The sequence below is a fragment of the Caretta caretta genome, chromosome 13 (genome assembly GCF_965140235.1).
Source record: "Caretta caretta isolate rCarCar2 chromosome 13, rCarCar1.hap1, whole genome shotgun sequence".
Lineage (NCBI taxonomy): Eukaryota > Metazoa > Chordata > Testudines > Cheloniidae > Caretta > Caretta caretta.
In genome coordinates, this window is record NC_134218.1 from 34,521,536 (window position 1) to 34,537,967 (window position 16,432).

At 57.5% G+C, this 16,432-nt stretch overlaps 2 protein-coding genes across 2 annotated transcripts; both read right to left on the reverse strand.

The window, feature by feature from the left end:
• Positions 1-572: 572 nt before the first annotated feature.
• Positions 573-998, reverse strand: LOC125622509 (ribonuclease-like). The gene has a single exon (XM_048820599.1). The coding sequence runs from the start codon at positions 996-998 to the stop codon at positions 573-575; it is 426 nt and encodes a 141-aa protein (XP_048676556.1).
• A 3,402-nt stretch (positions 999-4,400) lies between these two features.
• LOC125622641 (ribonuclease-like) lies at positions 4,401-4,925 on the reverse strand. Its single transcript, XM_048820770.2, has one exon. It carries the CDS (start codon positions 4,920-4,922, stop codon positions 4,488-4,490), a length of 435 nt encoding a protein of 144 aa, XP_048676727.2. The 5' UTR covers positions 4,923-4,925; the 3' UTR covers positions 4,401-4,487.
• Between the last annotated feature and the right edge of the window lie 11,507 nt (positions 4,926-16,432).

Sequence of the window (16,432 nt, forward strand, 5' to 3'; positions counted from 1 at the left end):
AGGGGAGAGCACCCCCCCAACTGAGCCCCCGCGCCCTGGTCCCTGCAGCACAGTGCCTCCAAGTGCCACACAGGCATTGGGGCCAGCACTGACTGCCAGGGGAGAGTACCCTCTACTGAGCCCCCTGCCCCACTTCTTGCACCATAGCACCCCCTAGCATTACACCGGGGCACTGGGGTCAGCACTGACTGCTGGGGAGAGCGTCCCCTACTGAACCCCCTCACCCCACTCCCTGCCCCACAGTGCCCCTTACAGCAGCAATGGGGCCAGCACTGACTGCTAGGGGAGAGCGCTCCCTACTGAGCCCCACCTAGCTCCTTGCCCCACAGTGCCCCTGGTGGGGCCAGCACTAACTGCTAAGGGAGAGCTCCCCCTGCTGAGCCCTGCTCCCCACTTCCTACCCCACAGCGCCCTCTCCAGACCCTCTCACACACTCGCAGCCACTTCTGTTCCAGTAAATGTGTTTTATTCCCAGCTCTGAAGGGCAAACTCAACTCAATGCAGCCTACGGCCCCTCCTGCCTCCAGGCCTGGGGCAGCTGCGTCCAGGGCTTCCCGGGGCTCTGGCGTGGCTCACGCTTTCTCGTTATATTGCACTGGCCACATGCCATGGTTGCAGCCAACGACAATGTACCTGGAGGCCGCATGGCTGCGGTAGATGCACCGGGCACCCTGCGTCCGCTTCAGCTCGCAAGTGGTGACGGCCAGCGGCCTCTTGCTGCGACGCATGCCCTGGTAGAGCGTGCCCCCGTCCCTGCACACGCTCCGGAGCTGGGCCCGGGAAGCGTGGATGAAGGTGTTGATGTCTTTGCAGGGCTGGGCCATGCCCCGGCGCTGCATCATGGCCCCGCAGTAATCCCGCCCGACATCAGTCCGGGGGTTGTCATGGTGCTGCCACAGGAACTTCTGGTAGCGCGGGCCCTGGGTTGAGGCGCACAGGAGCAGACAGGCCACCAGCAACGCCAGAAAGAGGGGGCCGGTGCCCTTCAGAGAGCCCATCGCCACCTGCAACATCATGCAGGGCCGTTTGGCTCAGTATGTGCCCCCCGCCACGGCACAAGGGAGAGGCCCCCCCTGGGCTGACCCCGTGAGCATGGGGCATAGCCGTGTGGCTGCAGTATGGGTGGGAAACTGAAGCACAGAGACACCAAGCCTGAGGTTTCTAAGGCTTCCCTCAGTGGGCATTGGCTGCGCAAATTGCTTAAGCAGTTGGAAAATCTCAAACTAAGTGACTGTCTGGAGTCACACACGCCCTGCAGGAGCTAGAAATAGAACCCAGGAGTCCTGATGCCCAGCCTCCCGCCCTCCCTTCCAACAACTAGACCCCACTCCTGGCTCCCAGCCCTCCCTGCTATAACCTTAGACCCCACTCCCCTCCTAGAGCAAGTGGTAGAACCCAGGAGTCCTGGCTTCAAGCCCCTCCCTGCCTGGCCTCTCTGGATCAATTTGCATCTGTCTCTCTCTGGGTTCTGTCTGTCTGGCTCTTCATTTGTGTCATGTGCCAAGGTCTTTGGCTTTCACCGCGCTCAGTGTTTCTGCCTGTCTGTGTTAGCAAGTGTGAAAAGTTGGGAAACTTTTTTTCGGGGCGGGGGGGTGATGGTATATTTGTCTATATAAGACAAAGCCCCTAATATCGGGACATCTGATTGCCCCACTCTGTGTCTTGCCTGAGTGTGTGTGTACCTGCCAAGGTGAGCATCTTTCTGAAAGCTGTGGCTGTCTGTCCCTCTGGGCTGGTCTCTCTGTCCCTTTCTCTCCAGCTGGTCTCAGGGGACTGGGGAAGGGCCAGAGCTCTGCTCCCATTAGCCAGATCCCTCACTAACCTGATCACCTTCTCAGCCTCTCTTTTGGCTGAGGTGGGCACCCTCGCCCACTCCCCCTCCCCCTCCGGCCCTGCTCCCCACCCTGGGTTTAATCCAATCTCTGACTTACCTGGTGGGGACTTACTTTCTCTCCTGCTGGAGCACAGGGTCTAGAGCTGAGCGTCTGAGACTTCAGCCTGGCACGTGCCCCTTATATACAGCCTGGCTGGCCAGAGAGGGCTCCCTCGAGCCAGTTTCATATGCCCAGGCCGGAGATGTTGGGTGGGGGCACGAAGCCAGTGAGCACTGGGCACCGGCTAGTTATTTGAGCCAGCTCCTTCCAGCACTAGGGAGCTTGGCAACCTCCGAAGCCAGGAGCAGGGTTGGCTGGGGTGGGAACACGGGGTCTTGCTAGGTGATCCCTAGGGGAAGGCATGGTGGGCTCCATGTACCAGGCTTCAAACCTCTTGACGGCAAAGGAGGCTGCTAAGGCATTGGCCTGGAGGTGGGAGACCTGGGTCATGGTCCCAGCCCTTGGTCAAGTCCCTTGGCCTCCCCATGCCTCAGTTTCCCCACACGGGCAGATAATCATCTTCCTTTCTCCCACTGTTTCTCTGCATAGGCTGCTTAGCAGCCTCAAACTTCTCTGAAAACCCTAGCCTTGCACTGTGAGCAAATTGAGACGAGGCCTGTCTGTTACTGCGAGTGCATAACAGAACCCAGCACTATGGGGCCCTGAGCTCGGTCGGGGCCTGGGCAGCAGCCGGCACAAAGGGGGCCCTGAGCTCAGTCGGGGTCTGCACAGCGCATGGGCACCACGGGGGCCCTGCAGGCGGGAGCTGTAGTAGGCTGGCATCATTTTCCAGATGGAGAAACTGAGGCACCAAGCTTTTATTTAAAAAAAAATACACTGAGACTTTCCAAGCCATGGAGGGATTTGGACCCTTTTTCCCCATCGATTTTGACTTTAAAGCCAATGGGGATGGGAAAAATCTGCCCGCTAAATCACACAGGGAGCACCGCTGTACTCAGGTGTCTCCACTTCCAGTCCAGGGCCTTACCCTTGGGCCTGTACGGCTGGAGAGCTTCTTACTGCTGAAGGGCCAATTCCTCAGGACGTCCCATTGGGCCAGAGCCAGGGACTGTCAGGAGCCCTGATCGCTTCCCACCAAGGGAAGTCTGGTGTCTTGGGGCAGAATCTGACCTGCTGGGAGGGCTTGGCCGAGGTAGGCACAGCAGTAAGTGGGTTTCCTTTCTGAGGACCAGCACTGTGGAGACAGGATGCCACCCCGCCCAGCCCAAGGGCTGATCCGGCTTGGCAAGGCTGCCATGGGGCAGGTGACCCCCCGGAGGACGATTTAGTGGAGTCGCCCAAGGCCGGCCCCATTGTTTCAGCTCCCCATTGAACGCACAGGTCACCGGCCCATTGTCCTTCTCCAGGCGCCAGAACCAGCTGCCACGTTGCCCGTTGGAGCAGCCCCAAGTCCCACCCTCTGGCAGCTGCACCAGGGGCCCAGCTAAGAGGGAGGAGTGGGCAGGCTCAGGAATGGCTGGGGGCAGGGCCCTGGCCAGGTCAGGCCGCCTGAGGAGCAGGGAGCCTTGTGGCTGGCAAATCCATGAAAAAGGTACCGGCCAGAGACCGACAGGAGTGGTGTCAGCTGGGAAGGTGGAGACTATGAAAGGAGACATAATCCATACCCTGCCCCCCTGAGCCACGTCTGGGGCTGGAGTGGAGCCAGCTCCCCCTAGAGGGGAAAAGCCCTGTGCCCCATTCCTCACCCCCCTGAGCCAGCCAGTCCCCTGCCCTGGGGGCAGATGGGAGCCAGCGCCCCCTAGAAGGAAAAGACCCCGTGCTCCACTCCCCGTGCCCACTGAGCCAGCCAGTCCCCTGCCCCAGGGCCCAATCAGCATCGTAGAAGGCTTGACTCCACTGACTCCCGGTGGGGCGACCTTGGTGTACAGCAGGTGCAGATGTAGCCCTGAGGAACCGGGGGGGTTTCTAGGCCAAGGAGAAGGAAGAGAAATGGCACTGGGGAAACACAAGCACAGCCGCTTTGCAGAAGGGAGCCTTTATTGAGTTAGGAGCAGAGCAAGGACAGGACATTTGAGTGTAGCCGGATGTGCCTTCCCCGCTGTCTGCATTGCACTCGTCCCCACCCCGCAACCCAGCTCCCACACACACACCGACAGCTCCCCGCACACCCCGCCTTTTGCAGCGTGTCTGGTGTCCAGGCCACCCAGAGACACACAGCGGGGTGAATGACCAGGCAGCCTGCCTGACCCATGCAGTCCTGGGCTTGTTTCTGGAGCAAATCTCACCGGACGGGAGCTGCATGGCTTGGAAGTGCTGCTCCCATGGTGCCAGTGTTAATGGAGTGGTGCTGATTTACACCAGCTCTGGGGTTGGCCCCATTGACCCCAGTGGAGCTACGGCCCATTCACACCAGCTGGGAGTTGGCCCCATTGACCTCAATGGAGATCTGGCCCATTCACACCAGCTGGGGGGCTAGCTCCATTGACTTCAATGGAGATCTGGCCCATTCACACCAGCTGGGGGGTTGGCCCCATTGACTCCATGGAGCTGCGGCCCATTCACACTAGCCGGGGTCTGGCCCATTCTACACAATGCATGGCCGAAAACTCAGTTCTGTGCCGACACGGAGCAGGGCGGTGGTGCCCGGCCCCATCACATGATGTGGCTCTCGTCGAAGTGCATGGGCCAGCCTGCCGGGTCGCAGGTGATGACGAGGAATCTGTGGTTGGCGTGGCCCAGGTAGCTGCACCGGCCCCACGGGGGACCCTTCAGCGAGCAGGTGGTGACGGGGAACTGAGCCCGGCTGCGCCGCATGCCCCAGTACTCGATGCCCCCGGAGCCGCAGACAGCCTGGATCTGGGCCTTGGGGGCATGGATGAAGGTGTTGATGTTTTTGCAGGGCCGGGTCATGCCACGGCGCTGCATCATGGCTCCGCAGTAATCCCGCCCGGCATTGGTCCGCGGGTGGTCATGGTGCTGCCGCAGGAACTTCTCGTAGCGCGGGCCCTGGCAGTGGGCAGGCGGGGCCAGGCACCAGGCCAGCACCAGGAATAAGAGCAGGTTGAGTCCATCCCAAGAGAGACACATTGCGGCAGCAGGGCAGGCCTGCAAGAACAAGACACCGTAAGGCATGGCGGAGCTGTGTCCTCTAACGCAGTGGTTCTCAAAGCCGGTCCGCTGCTTGTTCAGGGAAAGCCCCGGTGCGCCGGACCGGTTTGTTTACCTGCCGCGTCCACAGGTTCGGCCGATCGCGGCTCCCACTGCCCGTGGTTCGCCGCTCCAGGCCAATGGGGGCTGCAGGAAGGGCAGCCAGCACGTCCCTTGGCCCGCGCCACTTCCTGCAGCCCCCATTGGCCTGAAGCGGCAAATCGCAGCCAGTGGGGGCAGCAGAGGGCGGGGGTGGGGAAGGGGCAGCTATACTGTATAATGGGCACGAGGGGCAGCAGAGGGTGGGGGTGGGGAAGGGGCGGCTATACTGTATAATGGGCACGAGGGGCAGCAGAGGGCGGGGGTGGGGAAGGGGCAGCTATACTGTATAATGGGCACGAGGGGCAGCAGAGGGTGGGGGTGGGGAAGGGGCGGCTATACTGTATAATGGGCACGAGGGGCAGCAGAGGGCGGGGGTGAGGAAGGGGCGGCTATACTGTATAATGGGCACGAGGGGCAGCAGAGGGTGGGGGCGGGGAAGGGCAGCTTTACTGTATCATGGGCACGAGGGGCACCCCTGCCCCAGTGTGCAGCTGGAGAAGTTCCTGTGGCTTCACTCCAGATTTACAAAAAGAAAAGGAGGACTTGTGGCACCTTAGTCTCTAAGGTGCCACAAGTCCTCCTTTTCTTTTTGCGAATACAGACTAACACGGCTGCTACTCTGAAACTCCAGATTTAGGTCACCGAGAACAGACTTTGGAAGTTAGTGGCAGTGCTGGGATCCCAGCCTCCCACCACCAACCCCCTGCACACCAGGCTGGTGTACGCTGGGGACATACTTCAGCATAGCTCCATCTGTCAGGGGAAATCCACCCCTCCCCCAGTGCCGTAGTTGTGCCAACCTGACCCCCGCTGCAGGCAGGGCTACGTCGGGCCCCTCGGGTCGGTGGATTGCAGACAATGGTGGGCAAGCCCCTCTGGGGGCAGAGGTAGTGTTTACACCCAGGCAGTCCAGTGGTAAAGGTGCAGCATTTCATGTGTAGACAGCCTCTCTCTGCCCTCCGAGGGCCGGCGATAGACCCAGGAATCTGCACACCTTAACCCTGTCTGCAATGGGGTCAGGGCTGGATTCTGCTCCCCCACGCCTGAGTCAATCTGCATTTCCCCCCTTGCTAAGATCTGTTCTCAGCTCACCTGAGTCCTGCAGCTCCCGTCAGAGATGGATCCAGCTGCCAGCAGAGCTGAGCATCCCCGAGGCTCCTTCCCCTCTGTCCCTGTTATATACAGCCTGTCTGGGCAGCTGGGGGGTGGGGAGGAGGGGATGGGGGAAGCTCCTCCCACTGAGGGGCCCAGGGATTCTGGGTGGGGTAGGGATTTCTGGAGCAATGGGGCTTTGGCCAGTAGCTTGAGACACTGTGCACCCTACAGTGCCCCTCAACCCAGCACTACCCCATAACTGGGGCTGGAACCCAGGAGTCCTGACCCCCCCACCCCATTCTAACCCACTACGCCGCCCCCCCTCCGGTCCCCAGCTGAGGAATCGATTCCCAATCCCCCCACCCTATGCTACCTCACTAGACCCCACTTCCTTCCCAAAGCTGGGGAGGGAACCCAGGAGTCCTGCCCCCACTCTAACCGATAGACCCCACTCCCCTCCCAGAGCTAGGGAGAGAACCCAGGCGTCCTGGCTCCCTGTCCTATATTTTAGTTATCCTCCCCCCACCCCATCCCCCTTGCGGGTTGTTTGCCAAGGGATCTCCTGATGAAAAGGCGCCAGCTCCCTGCTGGCTGTTATCTAGGAATGCCTGGGAACAGATAGCACAGACCCCACACAGCACCCCTGTTCCCCACTCCCCCCCTTCACCCATACCCCCTTACTCCCCTCTCCTAAGCACATCAGCCCTCACGTGCAGACATGGGGCCTAAGACAGCTGCATGCTCAGGTCCCATTCAAATCAAAGGAAGAAGACTTGGTGGGGGGCACCAGAACACCTGGGTTCCCTCCCGGGCCTCTGGGAGGGGAATGGGGCCTGGTGGTTAAAGCAGGGGGCGGAGTCTGGGAGCCAGGATTCCTGGGTTCTCTCCTGGCTCTGGGTGGGTGGGCAGTAGGGTCTAGTGGTTAGAGAGGGGGGGGCTGGGAGCCAGGACTGCTGGGTTCTATCTCTGGGAGGGAAGTGGTGTCTAGTGCGTTAGTGGAAGGGGGCTGGGAGCCAGGACTCCTTGGTTCGGTCTCTGACTCTGGGAGGGGGGAGGATTTAAAAGATTAAGCAGTGGGCACTAGAGGTCAGGACTGCTGCGTTCTACCCCAGAAGAGACTGGGGTGCAGTGGCTGGAGTGCGGAGGACCGAGAGGCCGGCTCGCTGACATTCACCTGGCTGTGGCCACACCCGTTCTGGAGTTTTGTGCCTCAGTTTCCCCATCTGCGGCACAGGGAGAGCAATCCTGGGCTGCCAAGTGCCAGGAAGCTGCCAAGGGGAATGGGCATGAGGGGCCGCAGCCACAGGCCGCTCTGACCCCAGGGTGGGCCCTCCAGGTGTCACATGGTGCAGAGCAATGATCCCCAGGGCTAGTTCCCGGAGCTGTGATAAGCAGTTGCCACGAGGACAAACCCAGTGTTTGCTTGTGGCTCATCAGCAGCTATTGTTGGTCTCCATGACCCCGTTGCACAAGGGCGCTGGGAAGGGAAAGCCACGGGGAAACCCCAACCACCCCTGGGAGCAGGAATGTCCACAAAGATAGAGCTTGGGGTTTGCCTGGAGACCCCACACAGTAAACAGCCCAGGGGTCACTGGCCGCTGGCCTACAGGCGCATGGAGCAGGCTACTGGAGCAGCTGCCCGGACTCCTGGGTTCTACCCCAGCTCTGGGGAGGGGAGTGGGTCCTGACTGGTTAGAGAAGGAGGGCTGGGATTCAGGACTCCTGGGTTCTCTCCCCAGTTCTTGGAGGGGACGGGAGGGGAGGGGGGTTCTAGTGGGTCTGAGCAGGGGAGGTTGAGGTCCAGGACTCCTGGGTTCTATGCTGACTCTCACAGGGGAATAGAGCCTCATGGGTGAGGGGAGGAGCTGGGAGTCAGGGTCTAGCCCCCACTCTGGGAGGGGCAGGGGGGCCAGTGGGTTACAAAGGCAGAAAACTGTCTCCCATTCCTGGCTCCCTGAACCTGCCCTGGACAGGCCCCAGAGAGGAAAGTCTCCCTGCAGCCAACTGGCTTTTCTGCCCTGGGGCCGGTTGAGAACCAGCCCCTGGCGCGGGAAGGACCCATCTCCCTTTGCAGCAGCCAGTGCCCGTGACCTGGGGCTGGGCTAGAACAAGCCCTCCAGGGATCAACAGCTGCCTAGCCCGTCCCAGCAGCATACACAGTCCCTGCCCAACTGCATCCGCTTCCAAGTTGTGCACCCCAGAGGGCAAAAATCACTCATGGTCCTTTGCTGGTCTCCACACCAGCAGGGATTAAATTACCTCCTTGGCATTTACCACTAGCGGGCTCTCTCCAGAGGGGGTCACAGGGGCAGATAATCCCATGTCTCAGGGCACCTGGGTTTGTTTCCCATCTCTGTGTGGCCTTGGTAAGTCATTTCGATAATTTGTCTGCAGGAAAGGTGATGCCGCAGGGTGGGGGGTGGATTGAATTTGCGGATCTAAAGCTAAAGGCTAGGCCAACGTAAGAAACTCTGGCTGCTAGACAGAGCTAGAGCCCCATGCTGTGCAGTCCTGGGTCACACGCTTCAAAAGACTTCCCAGATTCCAAGCCAGATGGGGCCCTTATGACTATCTCATCTGATGCCCTGGAAAGATCAGAATTTAATCTGTAAATATCGGTAAATGTCAATTTCACCGCACACACATGTGAAAAACTCTTTCCTTCGCTGATACTCGACAGGCACAGGTTGGCAAAGTCACGCAGCCGGAGAACTTCTTTGCATTTGATCGAAGGACGTCGACTTTGTATGTTTGGATACGTGACGTTGAGAAGCAGGGTTGTGATGGTTTATTGAGCGTTAACTTTTTGCATCTCACCGTCTATGGGCATTAAACAATTATAGCGTCCTATTATTTCCCACAACTGTGACATCTGAAATCGACAAAAGTTGGAAAAGAAATGCTCCCATGACCGCTCACCAGAGATGGTGACCCTCCCAATTCGATTGAGAATCAATTGATGCTATTTGATGCTTTTCTTCAAGCCCCGGAACCTGGCGTCACGGGAATGCGTAAGACGCTCAGCCTCCCTGTCTCATACAGCACCCTCTCCATAGCATCCGAGCATCGCACTGTCTTTACTGCAGGCATCCGTGTCACACCCCTGGTGAGGTAGGGACGCACGTGCTGTCATTCACTTATTACAAATGGGAAACTGAGGCACAACGTCGCTAAGATCCTCCAAGATCTTATCCCTACTGAAATGCGCAGGCTCTGGGCACCCCCAGCTCTATCTCTGTGCCGGTGCTGGCTGTGGGATTGTGAGCTCTGTCTCGCCCAGTGCACTTGTGCAGCACCTCGCACAATGAGACCATGCACATAAGCAGTTGTCTTGGGGCGCAAGAGGACGCTCAGCATCGTCACCGCAAATGCACTCCCAGGAGTAAACACCTGTATCCCGTTGATGCTAAATCCATGGGGCAAGCGCTAACCACGCTACAGGGGGCATGTGTATTTCCCTTTCTCTGCTTTGTGCCAATCAGTCCTGATGGGGGCCTGACCCTTGGACCCCAATTAAACAGCTCTGGTTCACACCAGCTGGGGACCTGGCCGTAAGTGTCTGTCATGGCAAGGGAGGGGGCGAATGTGACCAGCTGCCCCTCCCCAGACAGGCTGCCCAAGGTGTTGTGAGTATTTTCAGCCTGGCTGGGCTTGGTATCCCCGTCTCGTGCCTGCCGTCAGGACAGCAACAGTTCGCTTGTGTTCAACTGCCCCGACCGGGGCACTGGAAAGAGCCAGACCACGGACGGGTCCTGACTGGCTGCCAGCAGCGACGGCGGGTGGCCTGGCCCACGGGTTCCTCACACGGCCGTTCCGCAAGTGCTGGCAGGCATTACAGTGGCTGCAGGAGGTCAACAAGGCCTGCCCCAGCCACGGCATTGGGGACAGGATCAAGGTTACACGGCAATCTGTGTGTGTGCATGCGTGTGTGTGTCTGAGCCCCCTGCTGGAGGGGACGGGCCCTGCCATGCGTGTGTGCGTGTGTGTGTCTGAGCCCCCTGCTGGAGGGGACGGGCCCTGCCGTGCGTGTGTGTGTGTGTGTGTCCCTGCTGGAGGGGACGGGCCCTGCCATGCGTGTGTGCATGTGTGTGTCTAAGCCCCCTGCTGGAGGGGACGGGCCCTGCCGTGCGTGTGTGTGTGTGTGTGTGTGTCCCTGCTGGAGGGGACGGGCCCTGCCGTGTGTGTGTGTGTGTGTGTGTCTGAGCCCCCTGCTGGAGGGGACGGGCCCTGCCGTGCGTGCGTGTGTGTGTGTGTGTCCCTGCTGGAGGGGACGGGCCCTGCCGTGCGTGCGTGTGTGTGTGTGTCTGAGCCCCCTGCTGGAGGGGACGGGCCCTGCCGTGCGTGAGTGTGTCTGAGCCCCCTGCTGGAGGGGACGGGCCCTGCCGTGCGTGTGTGTGTGTGTTTGTGTGTCCCTGCTGGAGGAGACGGGCCCTGCTGTGCGCTTATGTGTGTGTCTGTTTGTGTGTGTGTGTGTGTGTGTGTCCCTGTGCCCCCTGCTGGAGGGGATGCGCCCTGCTGTCTGTGTGTGTGTGTGTGTGTGTGTGTGTCCCTGCTGGAGGGGATGGGCCCTGCTCTGTGTGAGTGTGTGTGTGTGTGTGTGTGTCCCTGAACCCCCGGCTGTAGGGGATGGGCCCTGCTCTGTGTGCGTGTGTGTGTACATGTCCCTGCACCCCCGGCTGTAGGGGATGGGCCCTGCTATGAGTGTGTGTGTCTCTCTCTCTCTGTGTCTCTCTCTCTCTCTGTGTCCCTTAACCCCCGGCAGGAGGGCTAATCCAAACCCCAGGAATATCCAGGCCGTGTGACTAAACCACGCCTGATGTCTTGTCTCATAAGCAAAAACCTCTGCACGTCATGCTTGATTCTGCATGAGCCATTTCTAACAAGTGTTGCACAGCCCCCTCTAGTGTCCACTCCACACACAGGCCAACAGCCTGCTACTGCTGCCAGCCAGGACATTTGTTTTTAACATTTCCCCTGGAATAATTTCAGCCCTGCTTTCGAGGGATTGCTGCTTAGGGCAGCTGGTCTCTGTGGCCTGAAAATGATGAGATGGAAAAGAAACCAGCAAAAGGAAAACAGAATATGTGGTAGGTGTATTTTGTTTAATTTGTGGGTGTGTGTGTGTGCGCACACCTCCTTAATGACACCTGATTTATCAGGAGAGGGTGTAATTTTTCTTCAGTCTCTCTGATAGAGCTGATTGGAAAATTTGGGGGAATTTTTTTTTCTGATGGAAAAATGCCCATTTTGTTGAAACACAAAAATTTCACAAAACTGGGTCAGTTTCAACATTTAATTTAGAAAAATATAGAAAAAAAGTGTTTAGAAAGTTGTGTGCTGTGTTGTTACGGTCCCAGGCTACTAGAAAGATGAGGTGGGCAGGTAATATCTTTTAGAAGTTGGTCCAGTTAAACATATTACCTCACCCACTTTGTCTCTCTATTTAGAAAAGTGACATTTTTGGTACAGAATGTTTCAGTTTTTTGTTTCGAAATGACTGTTCAGTCCCAAACTAACTTCGCTTTTCATAAAAAAAAGTTTTAAAAGGGAAAAGTAAAAGCTTGGAATCAGAAAGAAACATTGCTATTTTGTTGACAGGAAATGTTTCGATGGACTCAAAAATTATTTCTTTAAAGTTAATGTCATGAACAATTTCAAAATAATGGAGTTTTGTGCTGAAACAGAAGGCATCAAAACGTCCAAATCTTGGAAATTTTTCATTGGCCAGAATTTCCATTTTCTGCTCAGTTTTACTCTCTGAAACCAGTATTTTTTATCTCCTATAAAACAACTTTGTTTTCCCCACAAAATGTTCTGATCTGTGGTACAGAAGACCCAGCAGTGCCTCTGAAATTGAGCATCCTGAATCATGCTTGATTTAAAGCAGGGATGTCAGACATGCATCCTCCATGAGGCATTTATGTGACCCACATGATTTATTCCGAGCGTGCGGCGTCTCTGCTGTCGTTTGAAAACAGAAAGTCAGCTTCTTTCTAGCCCTCATGGCTGCAGAGAAAACTTTCCAAACCTGAATGGCGTGTATCTGATTCAGCCACGCCTGCCTGAGTTTGCAAAGGGCCTGAAACAATGACTCCGAGGGATGAACCCTGCAGTTCTCTCTTGATCTCCTTGCAGTGTCAGCATTACAGCCAAGAAGCAACCCTTCAGCGTCAGCATTAACTATTTCACCGTGATGGAACGGGGACATCCGTGAAAGTTGAGTTACTACAACCAGGCTGTCTTGTGCCGGTGATCTCCTGGCAAAGCTCGCACTGACGTCAGGGAGCATGGAACCCAGCCCAGGAGCTGGACACTCCTGCTTTAAAAACCTTCTCGAGACCTTTTCGCACAGCGAGGGAACATGCACAATGGCTCAGTGACACCCATAGTTGTGAGGAGCAGGAGTATTGTGCCACTTGTCAGCACCCAGATGTTCAGTTCTCCAGCCAGCCCCTTGGTGCTTTCTCCTCATACGCGAAAGGAGCTTCCTCTACACAGACCTAGAGATCAAACCGGGGCTTCGGCCGTGCCCCAAGTGGCCCCAGCCGTGCCCCAAGTGGCCCCACTCTCTCAGCTGTAACTGACCAGGCTCAGGGGGCTCCAGCGGGCAGGTTTTGGCCACGGAATCTAAGCGTAACCCTTCTGCCAGGCCGAGTTGATAGCAGCAAGGGCCGGGTTCAGTACACAGGAGTTCCCTCTCATCAAAGCAAATGCAGAACTGGCTCGAGCCCCCACCCAGTGACCTGGGAAAATCTTACACACCCCCTGGGCACCTCAAAGAGGCAATACTTCCCCTCTCGCAAACACAGTCTCGGTGTAGCAGAGAATCTTTAATAACATGAGGTAAACGACATCAGCATTAAATTGGGGAAACACCACAACTAGGGTTCATTAACCAAACCATGAGCAAAGACCCACCCCAGCAAATTGGGCCACATCCTTTCCCTCAGGTTCTTGAGTTCCAGAACCCAAACGTCTCTTGAGTCCAGCAATCCACAAATCACCCAAAGTTTAAAAAGTCCAGCCCCAGAGTTCAAAAGTTCATCTGCAGAGTGTTACTCCCCAGTCTGGCTAAAATGTGCCTGTGTGTGGGGGAAAGAGGTAAGGGGCACCTTACGTGTCCTGAAGCTGACTGCCCCACAGGGCTCTGCTCCCCTCCACCATTTCACGAACGGCGCCGCTCCACCACGACCAGCTCCGCTCTGCACAGCTCACCGTCTCACGAACGCTCCACTCCGCGGTCTCACGAACAGCTCTGCTCAGCTCGCCATCTCACAAACAGCTCCGCTCTGCACAGCTCACCTCGCCGTCTCACGAACACTTCACTCCACCGTCTCATGAACACTCCACCAGCCTATCCACAAACAGCACCACTGCACTCTAGATCTTCTGGGTCCCCACTACTTGACACAGTGCTCAGTGATTTCACCTCATAGTAGTGGGAGCCTTAGTGCTGGTGCACCATAAGGCCAAAGTGAACACAGCACAGTACCTGTAACAAGACTCTTAATAGACCCAAAATTAGCTCTGACATTCCACAAGGGAGAGAGACAGAGGTACAATTGGTGCTTCAGATCCTTACAAAGAGGCCCACACCACCATGTACTAATACCTGTCTCAAGCCTCTCTCAATTCACAGTTTTGGAACCCATGTCCCTTGCCTAGCGAGTGCTACTTGGTTGATGGTGAGTCCCTCCAGCATAACAAAAGGCCAAGTACAGTTCCAAGCACAGTTCCCATAATCAGGGTAATAACAATTTATTCTTCCCGCCCCAATAACAGAGACACTGGGGATCCCACAACAGCCAAAGTGACCATTTGGGCAGCTATGGCCTCATTCTAGGCGGGGTGGGTGTGCCTATGCAAATGATATCAGCCCCTGAAGTTCTTTTGCACAACTTGCCACGCCTCACCACCAGGTGTCAGGGTGGAGCTCATCCTGACTCTATGCTTACATCAGCCAGACCCGGACAGCTTAAATTCAAACCCCAGCCTGGGCAGGGAGCTGAAAATGAAACACGGGCCTGTTGTCCCAGCCTGTCTCGGGAGAAATGTAATCAGAGTCCAACAGGCTACTCAGAAGGTGTTCAAAGTGCTCCTGGCTCTGGGAGGGGAGTAGGGGCTAGCGGTTAGAGCAGGGGTCTGGGAGCCAGGACTCCTGGGTTCTGTCCAGGCAGGGGATTGTGGGTAAGGCACAGGGTGTGTGTGGTTGTTGTTACCATCCCTGTGCTGATACCATCTCCTAACCCCTCAGTGTGTCCCTGACCCCTACAGTGCTGGAGGAAGTGGGTCTTTGGTGGACCAGCTGGATCCAGGGGCAGAGAGCAATCGAAGCCGGCATCCTAAGGGGCCAGGCTGCCTCCTCCCAAGCGATGCAGGGCGGGAAGGATCAGTATCCCTTTGGTGACTGGGGGACCCCACTAAGCGCTGGGGCTGGAACCCTGGCAGGAGACAGCTCCTTCCCCTTCCAGCCCTAGAGATGTGGCCACCCCACATAATGCTCACTGACAGCAGCAAGGCCTGGGAGTGGGTTGCAGTTCAGCTCTGGGTGAGTCATCCCTGTGCAGTGTTATGTGCGGCAGTTACCCAGCTGCCCCACCCCAGAGCTGGCTGCATCTCAGTGCCAGCCAAGCCATCCCCACGTTTGGCTCATCATGGGTTTAGCTATAGGGGATCAGACGTAGCCAGGTCTCATCCCCACACCCCGACCCGGCCATGGAGTTACTAGTGCTGCCCCCTAGTGTTAGCTGTGAGTGTTTCACACCTGGGCTGGGCGCACGCTGTGTGGCCCATGGAGACACTGCAGCCCCTGTGTCTCCGGAGTCTCCAGACAGTGCTGGGGCGGGGGAGCAGTTTGCATGGGCCCCTGGACTGCTTCAGGAGCCAGTGAGGGCGGGCACCACAATTAACACCCGGCAGAGCGTCGGGCCTTTCCCCCAGCCGGGTTTTTTCCAAATAGGAACGACAACGGCCGGGGCGGTTAGAATCCTTCGGTCACAGCTTTAACGCAGCAGCCCTGTGGCAGGGGACCTTTACTGGGAAACTCTCCAGGAAAAAATGCCATTTTGTGGCTGTTGCATTTTCCACTGGAAAATCATTGCCAGGGCAATTTCCTGACTAGCTCTAGCGCTGGGACCCCTAAAGATGGGCAGCCTCCGTTCTCTCCCAGGCCTGGGCTCCCCTACCCCCAGCCCTGCCGGGGGCCCCTCACTCCCGACCCGCAGCCCCCTGCTAGCCCAGCCCTGCCCCCCCACCCCCAGCCCTGCCGGTGCCCCTCACTCCCAACCCGCAGCCCCCTGCTGTCCCAATTGGACGGGATCTCAGTCAGGGACTTTGTCTTAAGCATCCCTTTCCCATGCCAACCTAAGGGCTCTCTCCTGCTGTTCTCCAGGTGATGGTGCCAGCTTCTAGCTGGAGGAGGGGAAAACAAGCCTTGACAAGGGCAGGAATTCAAAGCACCAATTTGCTGACTTTGTTCAGGCTTCTCTGATGGAAAAAAAACCCTTCTCTTGCTGCTGCTGCGGTGCGGGAGTGACTCAGACCTGCCAACTGCAAACTGTTCCAAAGCCAGGCTTGCCACAGCTTCCCTGCCTAGCGGGCCTGCTCCTTTTCAAACCTGGCCCCCATCCCCTGGAGGCCACACCTCTGCGCCGGGCCGGGGCCGTACTTGGCAGAAACAGCGGCAGACAATCCGGGAGACAGAGATCACCAGCTTGCGTTTCAGGGAAACCCCTGTTTCTTGGCTAACAGCCTCTTGCTCTTCGTCAGCAGACTCCAGCTTTACCTCTGCTCCCGGACCCAGGAGCGCTGTAGACATGGCGGGTGCCTTTGGGAGACGGTCTCCAACACCGACATCCCCTGAACTCTAAATCCGTGGATGCCCCTGATATAGATCCATCCGATCCCCCACGCTATGGTCTGACCTCTCGCTTCTCCTCCGAGCTCTCCCACTTCCCAGGTCGGGGACCAAACCACTACAGGGCTCTGTGAATATTTATCCAGACCAGCGCCTCTGAAGGATGGGTCCGTGGACCAGCGCCGTTCCCTGAGATTGCCCTGACGCAGCTGAGGAAGGCAGCAGGCCTGTCCCTGGTATCAAAAAGGTTGAGAAACACTGAGCTATACCACACTGAATGGCTCCAACAGGCGAGATTGCCAGAGCCCCACACAGGTTAGCCCGGCGCGAAAGGGGCCCAGCCGGGACAGGGCAGACCTGCTGTCCCAGATCAGGCAGAGCAGCGATTTGAATCGGT

Coding starts and splice junctions, on each gene's coding strand:
- LOC125622509 (XM_048820599.1), bottom strand. CDS start 998: ATGGGCTCTCTGAAGGGCACCGGCCCCCTCTTTCTGGCGTTGCTGGTG.
- LOC125622641 (XM_048820770.2), bottom strand. CDS start 4,922: ATGTGTCTCTCTTGGGATGGACTCAACCTGCTCTTATTCCTGGTGCTG.